The sequence below is a fragment of the Hyperolius riggenbachi genome, chromosome 3, assembly GCF_040937935.1.
Source record: "Hyperolius riggenbachi isolate aHypRig1 chromosome 3, aHypRig1.pri, whole genome shotgun sequence".
Classification (NCBI taxonomy): Eukaryota; Metazoa; Chordata; class Amphibia; order Anura; family Hyperoliidae; genus Hyperolius; species Hyperolius riggenbachi.
Window position 1 is genome coordinate 310,113,392 of NC_090648.1, and position 22,945 is coordinate 310,136,336.

At 40.9% G+C, this 22,945-nt stretch overlaps 1 protein-coding gene across 2 annotated transcripts in view; it reads right to left on the reverse strand.

Moving 5' to 3' along the window:
* The window catches only part of TPH2 (tryptophan hydroxylase 2), a 364,990-nt gene that overhangs the window by 19,787 nt on the left and 322,258 nt on the right, over nt 1-22,945 (reverse strand). Inside the window, exons 10-12 of one of the 2 annotated variants that reach the window (XR_011030020.1) lie at nt 14,968-15,063; nt 2,581-2,714; nt 2,191-2,455 (exon numbers count right to left, since the gene is read on the reverse strand). Coding sequence is in view for 1 of the 2 variants with exons in the window: in XM_068272748.1 (XP_068128849.1) it covers nt 2,281-2,455; nt 2,581-2,714; nt 14,968-15,063 (405 nt within the window). In the remaining variant the exon portion in view is untranslated. Of the gene's footprint in view, nt 1-1,228; nt 2,456-2,580; nt 2,715-14,967; nt 15,064-22,945 lie in introns of those variants that run through there. The other variant, XM_068272748.1, reaches the window with a different exon arrangement.

Sequence of the window (22,945 nt, forward strand, 5' to 3'; positions counted from 1 at the left end):
TTTTTTTTTTCCATCAAATGATGTGGCATGCTTTCATTCCTAATACATTACCCAGCCCAAAATCAGTATAGATATCCAGCATTTTTTTTTTCTCATTGGGATATGATGTGTTTTCAAAGTCTTCTTATATTTGTTTTGCAGTGTATATTTATATCCCTCAGCAGTAATACCATATGTATTACTACATCTTCCCCACCCCACCAATTGAGGCACTTTGGAACTCCCCTCAATAATAATGAATTTTGACAAATAGTTAAGTAAATTATGTTAACCTTTACACTGGAGCTATTACAATTCATATTTTCTTGACACATTTTTCCTTTTCCCTAGACAGGCCTTATCCTTCCATCACACAATTCACTGTTGTGGGAAGCAGAAATGTGATGCCTGTTAGCCCCAGTTATTTAGGGAACCTCTTGAAAATATTGCAATCTGAACTTCATAAGTAATCACACCAGCCCTGACCATTCTCTGATAGGGTATACTTTTGGTTACTGACCCAACAACTGTCCTTCATGGCCAGACGACTTGTCATAAATTAAGCTTAAAATCAGCTCTCTGCCAAAAATGCTAAAATAGGATGCCCAGTTGACAACAGATGTTAAAAGTTCAGGTACAATTAGGTTATGCAGCAGGACAAAGATCAGAAGAACAAAAGCAAGTCTACCATTTGGCTACAGAAAAAAAAACACAAATTATGATTGTTTGTGTTTAATCTAGTCAAAGTCCTAGATATTGTGACAAGACCTTAAATAGACAGTTCATTGAAAAAAACTCTGTAGAAAAGAATTTCTGCACTGAAATACCAGACTGGTTTGTACTGAGATCGCACAGTTGCAGTTGTTGCTTCTAAAGATGGCACAACCACATATTGCATCAAAGGGATTCTTAGCCTAGAAAAAAGAATCATTTTTACTCACCGGGGGCTTCTACCAGCCCCATGCAGCTGTCCTGTGCCCTCGCAGTCGCTCTCGGATCCTCCTGTTCCCCGCCGCCAGCTACTTTTGATTTTGTGCCTGCGCAGGCCTGGCCATACGTCTCATTCTTTGCGTTCCCGTTTGCAATATTGCTATTGAAGACGGGAACGCAAAGAAGACAACACATCGCCAGGCCTGTCAGGCATGTTGGCAAATTGAAAGTAGCTGGCGGCGGAGGAAAGGAGGATCCAAGAGAGACTGCGAGGTCACAGGATGGCTGCAGGGGGCTGGTAGAAGCCCCAGATGAGTAAGAATTTTTTTTTCTAGGCTTAAGTGTCCCTTTAAGAGGGAAATTAGTCTTGACTTTCATATGGTTGATTAGGCTAATGAACAACTTTTTCTTTATGAAATCGAAATGAGCAGAATTAAGTGATATGAATAAGCAAAATACATAAGATGAGAAGAGAGCGAGAACTTTTTACACCACTGTGGATCTCAAATGCTGTCCTTTTGATTTTTCTGCCTGGAATAGTTCTCCATCTTAGGACTTGAGACTTTTACAGTCTGGCCTTATTTAGCCTTGTTTAAATCAGCAATTGCAATTTCAGAAAAGTTCCTGTTCTATCACTTTAAACTCTCTGATTTATATTCTATAGTGGTGAAGTAAGTTTCGAACATGTCGTACACTACGAAACTCTACACTGTCAGGACAAGCTTAATCAGTAATATCTTTACAGATATTGAACAACTAGATCAGCACTTCACATTGACTTCCTGATTTAAGTAATTACAGCAAGCGTATTGTGTTTGTATTCCTTGCGTTTCAAAGTGAAGAGACCAGTGTTTTTGTTTGGTTTCCCAATATTAGCTTGAAAGCAGAAACGTCTTTGTTAATGTGATGGCAATTAGAAATACAGCTAAGCATTTTTTATTCAAATTGGTTTTCCAGCTGTTTTTACTCGGAGCCTGATTGAGAGAGATGGATAAGCCTGGGAGTACGGCTTTGAGCATCACTGTTGAACCAAACAGCAATGTAACAGAAATTCTAGGCAGAGGTAAACAAATTATACCCCACATTTTCATTTGCATTACCGTGGTATTAGGCAGAAAAATGCAGTAGAATGCAAACCTACTGCACACGACGGGATCTACACTTTGCTGTTTTGCTATACAGTTATTCCTTTACACAGACTTTAAAGTATAAAGAGCATTGAAGCTGCTGGTAGGTGGTATAATACAGGAGTGGATTGAACTAGAAAACAACATTACTCACTATAGAAATTATGCCTCGGTACTTAAGATGAAAGAACCCGAAGATGCTTTGTAAGAGCCTACTGAGGATCACTTCTATGCCTGCTGAAAATCATATCCCCAAATATTTATTCATTTTTGTTAAAGCATCACACACTGTGTTTAGGTCGCTTCGCAAGTCTTGCACAACATTTTCAATGCTCCTGGTGTCCTTAAGGATTTCCACACTCTGGGTATAAGGATTGAAGTAAACCGAGAAGGGACGGTTGATTGACTTGGCAAATTCTCTAAATAATTAAAAGAGAGGAAAAAATACTTGTAAGAAGCTTACTGCTAGTAGTGATAGGATCTTTTTTTTTTTTTAGGTAGCTTTTTTCTTTGTATTTTTTTTCTTCTTAATAACTAAATGTACCTCATCTTTTCTTTGGCTTCATCAAAGCTTTCTGACACAAAGTACAAATCCTGAAAGGTAGTGATAAGACATTCTTGCAAGCAAGTTGTCTTTGGATCAAACGCTTTCACAGTAGCTTTGTCAGACAAGGCATGCTGTAAAAAGGAAAAAAAGGAAAAAAAAAAAAAAAAAAAAAGAACACACCTTTTAAAACAGTGCTTAAGGAAATAAAGGAAAACAATCCTTATAACTTAAATTTAGTTGAGTTAAATTTTTATAGGATGAGCTTATATTTTTCAAACTTCCTTTTAGACACTAAATTGAATGAGAAATAAGCATATACAGTGAACAGTGGGGCTATAGGGACATGCAACTGCATAAAAGTAAAATTTACTTAACTATAAAAAGGCTGCAAAATTATAGAAACTGCAAATGATAAGATAAATATACAAAATCAACTCAGTCCCCTGATCAACAATGCAATAATAATGTATTATTGATTACATCTGAGAACTTCGATCACCTATTGTATTCTACTACTTAATTCCAATAGTTTACTATGACCTAACCCTACTCTCACAAACAAAATAGTTGCATAGCAATAGGGGTGCCCCCAAAGCCACTGCAGCTTGCAATAAATCTAACTTTGCTGCATGCTGAGGCCCATTGACATGGCACCAGAAACGCTATCTAAGCCAGGCCTGCCACCCTCCCTTCCTCCCCATTCAGACCTTCCAATCAGATGTCAACCATTGACATCAGATGTGGAAGTGATGTCACTCATCACTTCCTGTATTTGAAGTTATTTTGTGTGGTTACTGTGCAACCCTCTGCCCTCGGGTCCTACGTTAATCTGCAGGTCTGTGTCTGTCGCCACGCTGATCTGAAGGTCTGAGACAAGGTGAATAGTGTGTGAGTAATGGGGATGGGGAAAGGGGGACACCTATACTGGGGACACCTTTGGCTACCTATGGGGGGGATACTTATATTGCGGATACCTCTGGCTACCTATGGGGGGTACATATACTGGGGTCACATTTGGCTACCAATGGAGTGGCTATCTATGCTGGGGACACCTTTGGCTACCTATGGGGGTTACCTATACTGGGGACTGCTTTGAATACCTATGGGAGAACTACCTATACTGGGGACACTTTTGGCTACAAATGGAGGTTCTACCTTTACTGGGGACACATTTGGCACATTGGCTATCTATGGGGGAGGGTCAGCAATTTATACTAGGAGACACCTTTGCCTACCTATGGGGGGGGGGGGACTACCTTATACTGGGGGAAACATTTGGCTACCTATGGGGTTGACTGTCTATACTGGGGAGACACCTTTGGCTACCTATGGGTGGAGGCTATCTATACTGGGGGGACACCTTTGGCTACCTTATACTGGGGGAAGACAATTTTGGCTACCTAATCTTGGGGCTTCCTATACTGGGGCGGCATCTGTGGCTATATTATTTTTTGGGGGGAGGGGGACATGTTTGTCTGCCTATATCTATGTAGGGTAATGTTTGAAGCATTTTATATGCGAGGTATCATTTGCTGCATTTTGTATCTGGGGTCATGTTTATTGCATTTCTTATGTAAGGTCACGTTTGCTGCATTCTCATATGTGGCGTCATTTGCCGCATTTCATATGTGCGATAACACTTGCATTTCATTTGCAGGGCAAGATTTACAGCATTTTAACCACTTTGCATCCAGACCTTGTTTCCCGCTTCTGGACCAGAACAGTTTTGACATTTTAGCGATGTCCCTATTTAATCAGCAATAACCATATCCCTACATATGGCACATAAATTAAATATATATATATATTGGGTTTTTTTTCAAGACAAACTAGGCTTTCATTGTATGGCATTTTCCCCCTCGAACAATTTTATTTTCTATGCATGTTTCATGGGAAAAATAGGTAAAAAACATTTGAAAAAAACACATTATTTCTCAGTTTTGCCAATTCCAGTTTAAAAATAAAAAGCGTTACTGTAGATAAAAACCACAAATTTTGTTTGGCTATTTCTACCGTTTAAAACTTAGATTTTGTCCTTGTCACAATTTATGGTGAGGATATCTGATTTTGAAATAATGCTACAGTGTGTATTTTTCACTATGAAATGAGAAAATAAAAGTATTTTTTAATGGTAAAAATAACTCCCAGTGGCCCAGGGAACATATATTGCCTTTCACCAATTAGTGCTGCAGCAAATAGTGCTGGAGGTGTGCACAGGAGGAGGCCCAATTTTGCACAGATTTGCTTCAGCTACAAGACATATCTATGTCCTCATGGCTTAGAGGAAGTCATAGGCCTCAATTCACGGAGCTTTATCAACCACTTTATCAAACGTTTAATCATTTTCCTCATGGGTAAAATCTAATTTTGAATTCACTATGGTGGTTATAGATTTATTGATCATTTCATCGATAAAACATTAGATAAATCTAGAACACCTTAGTGAATTCAAAATTAGATTTTACCCATGAGGTAAATTATTAAACGTTTGATAAAGTGTTTGATAAAGCTCCGTGAATTGAGGCCACAGAAGATGTAGATATACTGTAATAGTGGATAAAGTGGTTAATATGCAGTGTCATGTGGACTCACAAGACTACCCAATACTGCTAGTTGGGGGGCAAATCTGTCTACCTGATGCTTTCTGGAATCATGGGACTAATTAAGATTTAACCTCCTCAGCGTTCTGGACGAGCTGAGCTCATCCAGTGACGCCGGAGGGCACCGCTCAAGCCCTGGTGGGCCGATTTGAATAACTTTGTTTTTGAAACACGCAGCTAGCACTTTGCTAGCTGCATGTTCCTCCGCTCGCCGCCGATTCGCCGCTACCCGCCGTGTAATAGGCCCCCCCCCCCGAGACCCCGTGCGCAGCCTAGCCAATCAGTGCCAGGCAGCGCTGAGGGGTGGATCGGGGCTCCCTGTGACGTCACAACGTCGATGACGTCATTCCGTTCGTCGCCATGGCGATGGGGAAGCCCTGAAGGAAATCACGTTCAGAACGGGATTTCCTGATGGGCATGATCGCCGGCGGCGATCGGAAGGGTGGGTGGGATTCAGTAGGGAGGGGGGTATTATGTAGCTAGCGCTAGGCTAGCTACATGATTAAAAAAAATTTGGTTAAAAACACCACCCGCGGCCGAGCAGCTGCAGGGAATCAAAACGCCAGGGAGGTTAATGCTGCTTATTGGGGCAGCCAAACATCTAGGATCAAACCTAGCTAACTACAACTACCTAATACTACTATCTGGGGAAGGGTTCATGAATGGCTTCCTAATAATTCTATCTGGGGAACTAACTCACTCATTATGGCTATATAACTGGCTGAATGCACATCTGGCTACTAACTAATGCTGATCTCTAGGGCCACATGACTATATAAGTCTGTTATCTGCATAATATGGCTACTTCACATTTTGTATATGAGGGATGCTTGGCTACTAATTTTATCTTAAAGCTAATGGGATTCCATATTTAAATAAAAAAGTCAGATACTCAACTAAGGAGAGGGAAGGCTCGGTCCTAATGAGCCTTCCCTTTCCTCTCCCGGTGCCCTCGGTGCTGCGCTGGCTCCCCCGTTCGCATCCGCCGCCGTGGGCACTTCGGAAGTGGATGGCTCCATACTGCGCATGCGCGAGTGCGTCATAGTGGGCGATCGCGCGTGCGCAGTGTAGAGCGGCCCGTCTTCGGGAGCACTCAGGCTCCTGAAGCATTTCCGAAGCCTCCCTTCGGCCGGGAAACAGCGGTGTTTGACCGAAACGGTTGAATACTGCTACGGGGGAGCCAGCGCAACAGCGGGGACTGGGAGAGGAGAGGGGATGCTCTATGGGACCCAGAGCCTCCCTCTCCTTAGGTGAGTATCTGACTTTTTTTATTTAAATATGGGTTCCCATTCACTTTAAGGCATCTGGCTATTTCATTGAGTCAGCTGACTACTTAATTACTTTATGCATGTGACTAATAATTATGTTTTTATCTAGATGCATGTGGCTACTTGACTCTTTAATCTGGGTGCATGTGGTTTATTAATTTCTTTATCTGGAAGCATGTGACTGCTTAATTGATTTAACTGTGAGCGATTTTTGTTTTGAATCCACCTACTGTACATTATTTTGGTATTGAGACTTCCGACTGTCGTTAAAAAATATTGTGCGCCCTTATTATACTGTGGGCTCCGCTAAAGCTGCTAATAACTAATAAATAACTAATAATTGTGGGCCTTTTTTAATTGCTTGCAGTAAAAGCCCGTTTTTAACCTGCCTCATTGGAGAGAGTCATGGGGTTTCATTCCAGGTCATGTCTTACATGACTCTGATACTTCTTCCTTCTGGCTTGAAAGAAGGAAGCATCAAACGTTAAAGGATACCACAGCTGAACAACAGAAAGATCCAGTGTGTAGGGGGTTAAAAGTACATACTGTGACCTCCTCCTGCCCCCTCCATCTGCTGCAGTTCGTGGACTATTCATGCCGGTGTCCCGGCGACTTGCTTGACCCTTGACCTGGATATAAATCTTCCTCTCTTCACTTCTGGCTGGCGCATAGCTATCAGTTCAGAAGCACGCTGTCCCCTGCATCTACTCTGGGCTGCGTGTGCGCTCCATTACACCAAGCGTCACATGATTAATCATGTGACGCTTGGTGTAATGGAGCGCACACGCAGCCCAGAGTAGATGCAGTGGACAGCGTGCTTCTGAGCCGATAGCTATGCGTCGGCCAGAAGTAAAGAGAGGAAGATTTATATCCAGGTCAAGGGTCAAGCAAGTCGCCGGGACACCGGCATGAATAGTCCACGAACGGCAGCAGACGGAGGGGGCAGGAGGAGGTCACAGTATGTACTTTTAACCCCTACACACTGGATCTTTCTGTTTGTTCAGCTGTGGTATCCTTTAAGTCTAATGTGGAACACAACTCAGTGACTCTCTCCGATTAAGCAAGTAAAAAGGGCACTTATTGCAAGTGGTAACAAAGGGCCCAGCATAGAGTACAAAGTTATTAGCAGTTTTAGCTGTATCGATTGTAATGGTGCAGAACTGCTTTGGATGGCATTATCCAGGTTTCAGAATAAGGAAATCCAGATTTGAACAACACTTCTACTTACAAGCTTCTCCACTCCTCTAGAATTTCCTACCACCTTTCAGTGCAGCCTTTAAATTCCCCTTTTATGACAAGCACACAGACATATGCTTGTCATAAAGTAAATGAAGTAACAATAAATGTTAATAACACTCCCATAACGTCAGTTCCCAAAGCACGGTGCTTGGGGGTAATATTCAACTCATCTCTCTCTTTTATTCCTCATGTTCCCTCCCTAAACAGCTCCTGTCATCTCTCTCTTTTATTCTTCACGTTCACTCCCTAACCAGTTCCTGTTAATACATGCTCTTATAATATCCCGTCTGGACTACTGCAACATACTACTTTGTGGACTACCTTCTAACAGACTAGCCCCGCTCTAATCTGTACCGAACTCAGCTGCTTGTCTCAATCATCTTTCTTCCAGATCTTCCTCTGCTGACCCTCTCTGTCAAGCTCTTCACTGGCTGCCAATTAACCAGAGGATCCAGTTCAAACTCTTAACCCTAACCTACAAAGCTCTCCACAATCTCTCTCCCCGGTAAATATCCTCACTAATTTCCAGATACAAACCCAACTGCAATCTCAGATCTGCACATGATCTTCTGTTGTCCTCCTCTAGAATCACCTCCTCACATTCACGCTTACAAGATTTTGCACGTGCTTCACTCCTCCTCTGGAATCCCCTCCCACAACACATCGGTCATTTGCCAACCTTTGTTACTTTTAAATGCTCTCTAAAAACTCACTTGTTCCGACAAGCATATGCGCTACCTTAGGCCACTTCCCTTTGTCCTAAGACCAAATTGAACTCCTACTAGGTATCCCAAAATACACTGACTCTATATGTTTGTTGTATACTGTCCCTCCTCGTCTCCCCCCCACTCTCTTTAGATTGTAAGCTTGCAAGGGCAGGGCTCTCTCCCCCTATTGTGTCTTGGAAATCATTATACATTTTATTCATCATGTTACGTTTATCACTGTCATTACCAATTCTATATTTTGTATTCTGTATTTCGTATCCTTTTTTATTTTGTCTCTAATGTATTTTGTATATCGGTGTACACCACTATCTATATTATTATGTACCCCATGTTAATTTCTTACTTTGTACAGCGCCACAGAAAATGTTGGCACTTTATAAATCAATAATAATAATACATAAAGCAGAATCTGACTCAGGAACTCATGAAGCACATAACATAACCATTGCCTTATCTCTTATTTCCTCCCGACTCCTTCAGATTAAAAGGTTGCAAGGGTAATGTCCCCTTTCCCTTTTGCTTCTTGTAATTGCTGTATATTTTGTTAAATATTATCTTTGTTAGTCACTATAGCATTTATACTGTTTACCACCTCTGTATTGTGTACTTATGTTTATGTCTTACTTTGAACAAGATCATGATCAAGATAATATTATATAAATCAATAATAATATTAATAGGTTTAGGTCTATTTATTTTTCTAGGATGATATTAGACAGTAAATGCTATGTCCAATAAGGATTACAGACCAAGGCCATTAATAGAAAATAACAGCTCCTACTCTGGTAGTGACAATCAATAAGAATGCCATCAATCTGCAAATAAAAAAAGCTGTCTGTTACGGTTTTAACAGATAATGTACCTGGTGGTACAAAAGGCTGAGACCCAGATATAAAGAAAATAATGCTATAATAAAATGTGCTGTATACATGCCAGTGAAAAATGAACAATAACCTCTCCCCAAAATAAAACATTATATACAAAATGCACAAAATATACAAAATGGAACGAGGTAAATGGTACAAACTCAGAATGACATAAACAGGTCATTGACAAGCCAAACATCAGAGCAAAAAAGAACACCAGTAAAAGAAGTCAAGCTAACTGAAGTTCTGGATATTGCTGGCTCCATGCTTGCACGGCACAAAGCAATACTTTATTTAATGAACCCATAGTCTCCAGTTTTTGGTGATTATGTACTTACTTTTTTTAAGTAAATCTCCCTCTCTATGTTCCACACTAGCTACAAGAATAACTACAATCTCTATGTTGTAGGTGTTTGGAACAAAGGGTCGTCAGTACACATGAAATTGCCCATTAAGCTGCTGTTTATTTCAGTATTCTGTACAACTCTAGAGTATGATAAAATTTTGCTTGCATGAATGCTTGATGTGAATTCATTATTAATGCAAACCCCAAACACAGCCATGGTCTATTTTAGTACAAATCATGTTGTTACATGGCTCACACTTCCAGAAACAACTTCAAGTCATAAAACAGCATCAATCATTTATAATTTATGCAGCTGTCTTTTGTCAAATGATCACCTATGCAGATGGTGTCATCTCCATTTCTGTTATATAAGGATTATGAAAAAAAAATCCTCACTGCAGGATACTACATTAAAGAGTAACAGCAGAATAACATGTACTGCACGTGAATCTAAATGACTTGAAAAGCTTCAAGCATAAGATAAAAATAAGATTTCTAATGTTTTTTAATGTTTCTCAAATAGATCATCAGGGGGGTCCAGTGTGACTGATTTTGTGGTGAAACCCTTCCCACGGTGTTATGTCATGACCTAGGTCCTAACAGTTTCCTGTCTGTGAGCCTTGTTGCACTGTGGGTAATAACAGCTTTTTCCAACTGCCATGCAACCAGTGCATATGCATATCTATACAAAAAAAAAAAAAAAACCTTTTAGCCTATCACATTGTTTGGAGGTGTGGTTGTAGGTTATGGCAGTTGATGCTGTCTTTTTTTTTCCATGTCTGCCAGTAATAAAGATGATTACGTGCAGGCTGATTGTGGATCAAACAATATGAACAAATTACATGATGAATATCAATCATTGATTTATTTTTTTGACCTCTCAATTTGCAATGTATCGATTTATTTTTTTCCCCCTTTTCGCTTAAAGGGAAGGTTCGGGGAGGATAAAAAAATAAAAATCCAAATCCACTTACCTGGGGCTTCCTCCAGCCCGTGGAAGGCAGGACGTGCCCTCGGGCTCCCGGTGGTCTCCGGTGGCGCGCCCAGCCGGCTGCCAGGTCGGGCTTCTTCTGCGCTCCAATCTGCGTCTCACTGGTGCGCGTTGCTGTCATCGGACGTCCTCCGGGCTGTACTGCACAGGCTCAGTAGTTCTGAGCCTGTGCAGTACAGCCCGGAGGACATCCGATGACGTCAGCGCGCACCAGCGAGACGCAGATTGGAGCGCAGAAGAAGCCCGACCTAGCAGCCGGCCTGGCTAGGTCGGGCACGCCCCCGGAGACCACCAGGAGCCTGCGGAGTGGCGCTGAGGGCACGTCCTGCCTGCCACGGGCTGGAGGAAGCCCCAGGTAAGTGGATTTGGATTTTTATTTTTTTTGTATCTTCCCCGAACCTTCCCATTAAGTTACTCCTCAAACAATTTCTCAAATATTTTACAATAAATGCTTTTGAAAATCTGGAACAATAACTTTATGAACAAGTAATGTTTTGAAGGATTGTTGGTCTCACCAAAATAACTATTTAAGAGTGATTATTCAATTCCATGCAACGGAGTACCTGTAGCTTAACTTCTGTCACTAAAAAGTGATATGTGCCATATTGTTCCTTGGATAATGGGCCATGTTGCCTTGTAAAATAGTGATTATTCTTTATGAACTATAGATCTTCACTATTACTGGGCACCTGAAAGATAGTGTCTACTTTGCGATGATTGACTACTAAAGACTAGAATTTATGTTTTTTCTCCTGAGGTTAATGCACCAAGTTTACTATTTTTTATCTTTCAGGTTAAGACTGATTTTATATTACTTTGGCACAAGGTTTTTTTAGCTACTACTTCAATTTTTTACTATGCCCGTAAGACCGTATCTGTAACATAACAAAAATTTCAACATAATGGTGTATTTATTGTCTGCCTTCAGAGAAATTGTCATAAACAACGCCTGTCATTTGAAATAGTACTAGTTTAACATTATTATATATTTGAAAGTCTTTCAGCAGCAAACTGCATCATTTATTTTATTTGATTCCTTGCTTTCTCCCATCTTTGGTTATCTTTATACATTTTTTTTCTGTGCATCTTTCTAATCGCAGAGCTCTCTGCTTGTTTGCTTCTCTTTAAATAAGCCTTGGATTTTCTTCACTAAAAAAAGGTGAATGATTTTCTCAGTCAGTATTCCATTGCAAATCCTAAATAAATACCCCAGCTTTTGCAGACTGTTGTGGGAAAGAAGGAACAATGTTGATGAACAATAAGAATCGTTAAACAACACTTTTTTTTTCATTTTTGGTTGATTTATTATTTATGTTTAGTTAATTACTGAAAGAAAATTATGAACCCAGTATGATGAGAGATACAGTGCAGCATTATAAAGAATAATGTAAGCAGTATAAAGATCATCCATTCACCAACAAATATTTTAAAGGGAATCCAAGATGAGAGGGATATGGAGGCTTCCATACTTACCGTATTTTCTTTTAATCAAGACCAGTCGCCTGGCAGTCCACCTGATCCAGTGTCTCTAATACTTTTAGCCATAAACCCTGAACAAGCATGCAGCAGATCAAGTACTCAGCTGACTTAGGTTTTACTGGATTAGAGTTGCCCTGATGTTATGGATAAGGACACACACATGCACACACACACATACATACTGAATTGGTCATTGGTCCTTGGGGATGGTGTGTGTGTGCGCGTGTGTGCGTGTGTGCGTGTGTGCGACTGTAGGGGCTTATCCATGGGGTAGTAATTGGAAATGAATAGGGAAAAGTAGGGAAAAGAGTTATACCTACTAAGTACATGTTCAAAAATTCTGACATTTATTGTGCTTAAGTTTTTTTCCCCACATAAGAAGAATGACAGCCAAAAATAAACCACCCCATTATTCTTTTATTAAACACACTGATCCTGCTACTCCTATAACGTAAACAGACTGTCTTGTATGACTATAACTAACAATATAAGCAATACCCAAAATCATACAGTCACACTGTAATTCAAGGATCTCCTCCAGACATACAGTACCTCTACAAAACAATCCTTTGAACTCAATCACCTGCTGACCTCCTTTGTCTATAAATAACCAATGGGACTGATGAAAGTAGACCTCCTAGGACGATATCTTCCCACAGTCCTACAACAAATGCTAGTTCCACTGTAATATACTGCATACTTCCTTGTGTTTCTGACAGAAAGATATGACTGACGCACAAGAAAAAAAAAACAGTAACTTTTTTGTTGTGATCATATTTAGCAGCCCTGAAAAGGATGGTAATTGCTTTTTGTGTAAGCCTTACTTAAAAGAAAATATTGTATCTACGTAATATTTCTTAGCTTTTTTTTTTTTTTTGCTTTACCTGAATAATTGTCTAACCCTTAAATACTGCCATATATGCCTGGACACTTTTCACATGCTAAATTGCATTTTTATCATAACCATTATTTTATTATTATTATTATTGTTTTAAATAGTGCCAACATCTTTCGTGGGTCTGTACTGACAAATATTTTACACACAAGTTACATAGCCAAACAAAGGCAGTTTGGCTCAAAACAAAGTAATGGCAGAGCTGTTTAATTTCTTGTGTACCCCATGATATCTACTCTAGCATTTTTAAAGCAGGAAGTGCATATAATAAACATGAAAAAATGTACAACAAAGGCTGACATTCCCACCCGCAGGAGCGGATTTACCATAAAACACTGTAGGCATGTGCCTACAGGTGTCTGAGGATGGAAAGGGGACTCCCTCCTGCCTTACCTATGCAGAGTCCTGATGAGGGTGTAAATTAGGGGTTACTCACCCTGCTCTCTGCATTCCACTGAGGAGATCTCTCTTCAGTCGGGGGCACCACTAGCTACATAATACTGAGGCATCTCTAGTTACCTAATACTTGGGGGGACCTTTAGCTACCTAATATACAGGGTACTTATGGCTACCAAATACTAAGGGACATCTGTAGCTACCTATGATGGGCAAGGGAAGTAAGAGAGAAGTGGCAGCTGGGCCAGCTAGCACACTTGCAGTGCAGTTTGGTGGCGGTTTGTAGCTTCAAGGAGGGTGAAGTCTAAGGTGCACTTGTGCCTACAGGCTCCTGTAAGGTAAATCCCTCCCTGCCCACCTGAGTAGAAAATAAGCTCTGTCATATCGGTTACAGGATCCAATGCATACCAACCCCAAATACAGTGATTATTTGAGCATGTTTATAGAAAAAGATGTTGATAACACCCAGAGAAGGCACTTTTGATAACTGAAAAACAGGTTGTTGTTGTATTGTTTTTAGGTTGTTTTGTCTTGAGGTGTGTGTGTGTGTGTGTGTGTGTGTGTGTGTGTGTGTGTGTGTGTGTGTGTGTGTGTGTGTGTGTGTGTGTGTGTGTGTGTGTGTGTGTGTGTGTGTGTGTGTGTATTAGAACACATTATTTTACACTAAAAGGCACTTTCAAATGGTGCTTAATTTCATTGAGTGATTCTGACTGTTCTGGCCTATGTTCACAAATGGGCTCATGATATGTAAACCCATTAAGGTTTTACTGGGGTGTTAAACAGAATGATGATATTAACCTGTTCAGTTGGTATATGTTTATGTATTTTTTATTAGTTTGCTCAAAAATCTCAGCAGCAAACTGCGATATAATGTACCTCTGAAGTGTAATAATAGTTAGTCCTGCAAAATGTGTATCAGGCTGAATTTGCTAAGGATTTGTTGGCTTGCAATACTATGAGCATATATGGATGTACTGATGTTTATAGTTTCCTTTTTACAGGAGTACTTTTTATATGGTGTAATAAAGTGTATGTTCAATGTGTCTAATGCCCCCATTATATATTTTCCATTTCAAGATCTCCTTTTTATTTTTTTCAATCTCTAAGTTTTGTAGCTAGTAAGGATTCTTGTTTTACTGCTGTGTAATAAATATTAGCAAAGCCTATAGTGAACAACAAGACTTAATTATCTGCAAGTAAGTCATAAATATTCATTATTGTGATTATTGTGATGTTTGAACTTGAAATATAACAGAAAAGCAAGATCATTTTGTGCAAAAAAAAAAAAAAAAAAAACCACTCATTTGTGCTATTACATCAATCAATCAACGGATGGCAGCATAATAATAAAATGTTAAATAATGATATTGCAACCAACATTTTGGCCAAATTGGTTAGCCTATCTATCTGAATGTGTGTTTAAAACTATTTTTTATGCACCAGCATTTCTTAACCCTGTCCTCAAATCTCACCAATAATGCATATGTTGTAGACAGGGTAATATGTGTCTCAGTGTTGGTGACACGTTTCCTTACAAACCATGGTCTCTAATTTGTTTTATATTGGCTGAATTTACCTTCAGTTCCCCGATGGAAGAAAGAAGGCCTGCACCATATGCACGTAATTGTCCATCTTGTTTGCAAAGGCCAAATTCAATGGTAAAAAAGTAGCACTAGAAAGTAAAACAACAATGAGTTAGTAAAATCAACTGTCATTGCCAGTCATGTTAGTTGATTAAATATATGTAATTTCAATAAATAAAACATGCTGTTATTTATTTTAACAACTGTAAATACTTTTGATTAATGTTCAGTAAATAATGTATCATTTGTTCCATCGAAATTTTTAGGCAACAAAAAGTCTTTAATGGTTTTTGAAAGGGTAAAGAAAAGTTTCTTCATTAATCTGTGCACCTTTATGGACTGTAAATACAGTCACCTTGATCTTTTCATGGTACTGCTATAATCTTATATAGCTCCTCAAGTTTTGCAAAGTTGTGTTTGCACATGAGTTAGATGTGATAGGTTCATTCACCATCTCAGAATGTTACTTTAAGAGGTACCAAACTCTTCCACATTTTAAGAGCAATCATATATTTAAGATGTGGAACTTACTGGCAAGTGATGAAGTTTAACTGTTACAAGAAGTTCTAACATCTCATCTCCCTCCAAATATACCAAAACATTTGTAATAAAAATGCTACTACATAGTTTCCCTATTTAGCATACGTGCATAGCATGTTCTTCTTTCTTCACCCCAGGCCAACATTCTTGTTTCTCCCATTCCATGTGAGGCAGAAATTAGTACTGAAGGTAGGTGTGTGTGTGTGTGTGTTTGTGTGTGTGTGTGTCTGTGTGTGTGTGTATGTCTGTGTGTCTGTGTGTGTGTGTATGTGTGCGTGCGTGTACACATGCAGTGTAGAGATTGAGCAGCAAGCAGAGCTGTTGATAATGCAGCCTTACCATATTTTTACTTGTTTTATGTTCATTTGGGTTCTCCTGAAGAGTGCTTGAAAAGGTCCTCAATATCCATTTAGCAAATAGTGGGATTTTAACTGACCGTAATGGGAGTAGGAAACCTATTTGACTGGCATTTTAACTGGTAGATATGGGATCCGAATGCCTGTCTATTCTCTGTGATAAAATTTTACAGCCACAGGTATCTACTCAACACTTAATATGTCTTACTAGCTCAAAATCAGTGCAAAACTCTATCTCTCCCCCATAAAACAATGATTCAGTTCTGAGATGCATCATACCTCTAAACTACACGGCCCACTGTAGGCCATAACGACATGCATGCATAGCACATATACACCGCACCACAATATGATTCCGGGTATAATAAATCCTTATAGGAAAGCTTCACCACGGCAGTGACATATTGCTAGTGTCCCAAAGACTGTATGGCAACAGATTTTTCAAGACTTGCTTTCCAACTTGCATGCATGCTAGACTATGAATAAGTCCCACCATTCCGGCTTGCAAAACAGGGAGGCAGATATCCACATCAATAGTCAGATTACAATGCCTGCGAATGGTCTCCTACACGGAGTCACAATGCCTGTGTGAACTCTCACCACTATCACCGCTCCACTCCTTTTTCACAAGAGGAACGAATGGCACTGTCTGCTGTGGCTGCTGATGCGTGGATCTCCAATTCCTCCACACAGGCCGACATGCTGCAGTCTATACTCCCTGGTAGCAGCTGCAGGAAGACACGTCACATGTTACTACAATCAGGGCTTCCACTGGTGTTATGCGACCGTATGAGCACCGATCTTCACCAGACCACTCTGGATGAAAGCTACGGGAGCAATGAGTGGCAGTCAATTGGCCACATCCAGCTACCGTCATGAGCTGGATGTAGCCTGCCACAAGTAACTGGGGTTAAGTATGCTTCCAGGGGTGCCAGAAGTAGAGCAGGGGTAAAGGAGCCTTTTACCTGAGCTCACAGACTCTTCGCACTCTCACATGCAAATGTTCAAACAAATGCATTCACAGATTCACTCATCCAGGTACAACTGTTATCCCTATAGCTAAATTAAAAGCCGGGGTTTTAGTTCACAGAAGAATGCATTCTTATGCTTAGTCACCTATACTGCGTAGAAGTACCCAGGTAAACATAGGTGTCCTAACTCTGGCCCTGTAACATGCATAGTGCAAACATGCAAACACATTCATTGCATCAAACCTATCAATGGATTAGGAGCACACATCATAACTTCCTCTCCTGGGAAAGACAGTGCATCTTACCAATCGCACAAGGGAGCTAACGTTATGTGTCCATGTGCACCATGCGCATACACCAGCATAAGCTGTGTGCATGCTGACAAACATACAGGGGAAGGAGGGAGTGCACTGAATTAGACCCTAGCCACAGGGGTCAATGATAAGAACAAAAATACATATATCCAGGCACATCGCCTCCAGTTAGGACATTAAATAAATTATTAGGGAAAGGGAGGTGCTGAAGGGGGTGTGGCTAGAAACAGCAAAAATCAATTAACACTTCGCACTCTCACATGCAAATGTTCAAACAAATGCATTCACAGATTCACTCCTCCAGGTACAACTGTTATCCCTATAGCTAAATTAATTAAAAGCCGGGGTTTTAGTTCACAGAAGAATGCATTCTTATGCTTAGTCACCTATACTGCGTAGAAGTACCCAGGTAAACATAGGTGTCCTAACTCTGGCCCTGTAACATGCATAGTGCAGACATGCAAACACATTCATTGCATCAAACCTATCAATGGATTAGGAGCACACATCATAACTTCCTCTCCTGGGAAAGACAGTGCATCTTACCAATCGCACAAGGGAGCTAACGTTATGTGTCCATGTGCACCATGCGCATACACCTCCCTTTCCCTAATAATTTATTTAATGTCCTAACTGGAGGCGATGTGCCTGGATATATGTATTTTTGTTCTCATCATTGACCCCTGTGGCTAGGGTCTAATTCAGTGCACTCCCTCCTTCCCCTGTATGTTTGTCAGCATGCACACAGCTTATGCTGGTGTATGCGCATGGTGCACATGGACACATAACGTTAGCTCCCTTGTGCGATTGGTAAGATGCACTGTCTTTCCCAGGAGAGGAAGTTATAATGTGTGCTCCTAATCCATTGATAGGTTTGATGCAATGAATGTGTTTGCATGTCTGCACTATGCATGTTACAGGGCCAGAGTTAGGACACCTATGTTTACCTGGGTATTTCTACGCAGTATAGGTGACTAAGCATAAGAATGCATTCTTATGTGAACTAAAACCCCGGCTTTTAATTTAGCTATAGGGATAACAGTTGTACCTGGATGAGTGAATCTGTGAATGCATTTGTTTGAACATTTGCATGTGAGAGTGCGAAGGGTTAATTGATTTTTGAGCTCACAGACTCTGTGGCCATTACTTTGAGTGGCCAGGCCATGCCCCAAATACGTATGTTCTGGAAAATAAGACTGACTTTTCAGCCCACTTTTGGAGGAGAAAATGTGCATCTTACAGTACATTCCGAAAAATATGATAATATAGTATGTTCAGACTTGCATTTGCCTGATCCGATCAAATATCACACCTATACAGTGGACAACCGTGACCACTCTTGGCAAAAACCTTTTTAGGAAGCTGCCCGCTCTCTCCCCACTGTCCTCCCCTATGCAAACTTTTATCCTTGTCTGATCCAAGCTTGTCAGTTGATGGAATCTCTGCTGCTCTTCATAAGCTTTACCTTGAGGCGTTCAAGTTGTGACTACAAAGACAAATCCCTTATAATGGATACCTTCTCCATAGGTAACAACTTGCAGGAGAAGAACAGTGATCAAAAGAATATTAATAAGGGTCTTTTCTAAATAAATGCCAACGTTCAATCATAGTGACACAGCCTGCTCAATAACAGATATTGATGAATGCTTTCTTGCACCATTTGCGTTTCTGATTTTGATGAATGTTATCTCGCAGCACTGGAGTTTTAACAACAAATAACTACTATATAAGTTTATCATCTAAAATAACAGCACGGCCATCATTTTTACATTTCTGTAGAACAGTGTGACCTGGTCTGGCTTTTCTCCTACTGAACAGAATAAGTAGGCTGCATTGTAGGACGGTTTAAGTGCCTATTATTTTTCAAAAGCTTTTAATATTTGCCAGTGTGTAATTTCATTTGTTTAACTTCAGAATTCTGTAGAGGATTCATTAATAAAGCTTTGCCGGCTCTCATTTAATCATCTCTGGCAGAGGTTTGATTGTAGCAGCCACTGACTGAAGGCAGAAGCCCTTATTATTGTCAATTAATAGAATGCCTGTGCGCGTCAGGATAGATCGATTTGATTGGTGCAGATCACAGTGCTGATTTATTACAGCTTGCTTGAAGGATGGTATAATTATTGATATTTCATGCTGCAGACATTGCAGATGAGCCACGAGTAAACTCAAGTCAGATGTGCACATTAAGTGAGTATAAAAGCTATTATTTGAAGAGCGCCAATGTATATACTTAGAGATGAAATGTTTTCTGGACAGAACGCTGTTATTATAGCAGTGTAGTGATTGTCCACTACGTAACCTAAATGATTATTATAACGTATCAGCAGCTCCTCAGCAGCTCCTAAAGAATTGAGCAGCATACTATAATATGTATACAGACCAAGCACCTGGAGGCCAGGATGAGTACACAGAGCAATAATACCTGCCCATTGTATATTACACATGGCTGGGTGATTAGCACTTATGGCCTGGCCTTCTTTACATCTTGTTATGAAATTATAGCTTTGCAGACGATTTATGCACACTGCTTTGCTCCTGGGAACAGAACGGAGAACATTGGCCTGAGAACAGTCAAATCTGCAGAAAATAAACCCTTGAAAGTGATTAGCCTATTTTACAGATTGCCGGATTTATAGCATGAAATCAAAGTCATTATTTGAGTAAAGCAAAATGCTTATAGAAGTAGCAAGACATTTTTAAAAACCGCCTAAATATAAAAAAAAATACAGATCAAGGCATCTTGACCTGTTTAGCAAGAGCGGGTTTCACTAAGTAATTGCCTATTTTACATATTTGCAGCAAATGGCTGTGAAAAAGTATGATTCAGTGTCGCACATTATGTTCTGCTCTATTTCTTTACAATTATACATAACTATTTTTTTTTGTTTTGTTTCTATTTTTAATTAAAGAATGGTTTAATTGTGCTGGTGGAATGATCGAGGCTTCCAGGCAATGTGTGCTATTATGTCTCACTCAGCTCTACCAGAAGGATGATGTCAAAGCCTGTGCAAGTCTGCTACATTTCAGTAAGCACTTTTAAATGGATGTACTAGTCCACTTTTTCAATGTCACCTAATGCACAAAAACTATTTCTATTGCCCATTAAAAGAAGAACTAAGTATCTGTGTGCTTTCCTCATAACTATCACAGCATGAAAGCTAGCTGCATTAAGCATTGCTGCAGTTTAGCCAGTGTGTATATATGCGTTGCTTTGATTGTGTGTGAAAAACTAGCACACATGCACATTAGCATCAGAAATCCCCTAACAGGAAGATCAGCGATTTCCATGCAGCCATAGGAAAAATCATACCCTCTACTTACTGTGTTGAAGCTTGTCTTTAAAGGGATCCTGAGATCTCATTACTGGTGGTATTTATACTTACCTTGGCCTTCCTTCAGCCCCATGAGGTGCATGGGCTCCCTAGCCATCCTTCCCAGCCGCTCCGTTGCTTTGTAATGCCCGCCAATAATCTAACCGGCCACACTCTACTATGCAAGCGCAGCTCGGCTGTGCACACATGCCCCACATGCTCCCGTGCCCTGGAGTGTACTGCACAGAACACTTCCATGTGCAGGAGCACAGCGGAGGCACGCATGGCCAAGCCACGCATGTGCAGAAGCGCATGACTGGCCGCGATTGGCCGGATTATCTGAGGAGATTACAAGGCAATGGAGCACCCAGGGAGTAGTGTTGTTGGGCGAACACCTGGATGTTCGGGAAAGTTCGCCGAACATGGCCGCAATGTTCGGCATGTTCGGGCCGAACCCCGAACTCCCCGAACATCCCGCTTTTGGGGGCCCTATGGGGTTGCAGGCATAAGGGGGGAGCATGCCCCGATCGCGGGGGGGGGGTCGGAAATTCCCCCCACCCCCTCCGCTAGCGCTCCTCCCTCTGCCCGCTTCCCCATACAAAAGTTTCAGGAAGTACCGGTCCGGTGGTAGTGGGTGGCTGGCAGTGGGCGGCACTGTGAAGTGAGTGACTGAGGAGGAGGAGTCCGGAGAGTGACGCGTTGAGGGAGGCCGGGCAGTGGGCGGTTCAGCAGTAGTTATATGCATATGATCCTAATAGCCCATCGGTTCTTTCATTTTTGGTCATTTGGGCACAGGGGTTTCCTGAAAGGAATTAAGGCCTTGATTCATGAAATTGTGGTATTATTACAAAGCATGCGGTAATATTTCTGTCACGTGCATGTGTAACTACCACGAGATATGCTCATACCGCGTCCACGGTACTCCATTAGTGCGGCCGCAATTCTATGAGCATATCTCACGGTAGTTATGTGTAAAACACGGATATAACAGAGGCGCCAAAGTAGGATAAAACCGTTTAAAAACCGTTCAAAAGGAAGGGGGTGGGTGGATGCACCTCCCTCAGGTAAAAAATGATCAAGCCAAATAAGCCGTTAGAAATATAACAATAACATTTATTAAGACAAGTCTCAAGAAATGCAACGCGTTTCACGGGCCAACATCCCGCTTCATCAGGCAATCAAGTGCGGAGAACACAAAGCTGATCATTCAGAAAACCAGAGCGCCTCACGGTAATTATGCACACATACAACTAGAATATTACCGCACACTTTGTAATATTATCATGCACTTTGTAATAGTACTGCAATGTCCTGAATCAAGCTTAAAGAATACTGGTCAGTGTTATGAACTAGGAGGGGAGTTAGTGTTAGTCATCAGGAAGGCAGGTTAGTGTCAGGCACTAGGAGGGGCATTAGTGTGAGAATAGGGGCAGAGGAATTCTATGGTAAAGTATTGGTAATATTACATTACCAATATTTAACTATCCATGCCAACTAGTGCCCAAGAGAAACAGCAGCTGATCTATTTGCACTCCAAAGGGATCAATAAGACAAAACTTTTTATGAGGGATATGGAACTGGCAGATGTATTTCTTTACCATCATCCCCCAATGATGAGTGCCAATGAATAGGGATAAGCACTGGGAAAACAATGAAGCTACATCATCCTATCTCCTGACTGTCTCCCTATAGAATTGGTGCTATGCAACCCCTGACAGTGTGACAGCCAAGGACCACATAATCAAGGCTCTATGCTTCTCCAACCAACAGAACCAATTGTGCTATACAAGGATTCTGAATTTAATTGACAGTAACTCTCAATATCAAGGAGTAGAGCATTTACAATCTTAGTTGGGCTTGAGAGGCAGAGTGGTAGGATGTGCAATGCACTGTATATAGAGCCCGATAGAGTAGAGGAGTGTGAAACTATTAATGTAGACCAGCCTTTCTCAATCTTTTTACCTTGGAGGAACCCTGTAAATAAATTTTGGATCTCAAGGAACCCCTGCATTTATTTTTCAGGAGGCATGGTCTTTAAATAGGTTAAGCTGCTAATTTCACTATCTCCTATTACACTGCCACTCATTATACTGTCTCCTGCCCCCCCCAATTTAGTGCTTCTTGTTACAGTACCACCTATTATAGTGTGCTCTATTATACTTCCCCCACGATGGGGTAAAATGCCAAGGAACCCCTGCAGAGTCCTCAAGGAACCCTGGGGTTCCAGGGAACCCTGGTTGAGAAAGCCTGATGTAGACTGTTAAATCAGTAGGAGGATGTATTGTTAGGATTCCTCCTGTGACGTGTTCTGTCCATTGCAGGTGGAGTGGACAGTTCCGATTTGTCAGTCTGCATTCGGTTGTGCATTCGCAGTGAATCACTTTGTAATTTGCAATTGCTCTGCAGTTCTGGACAGCTCAGAATACTGTCATTATTCCACTTATGGTTTGCTGCAGCTGAGCTGCAGCCAGATAGT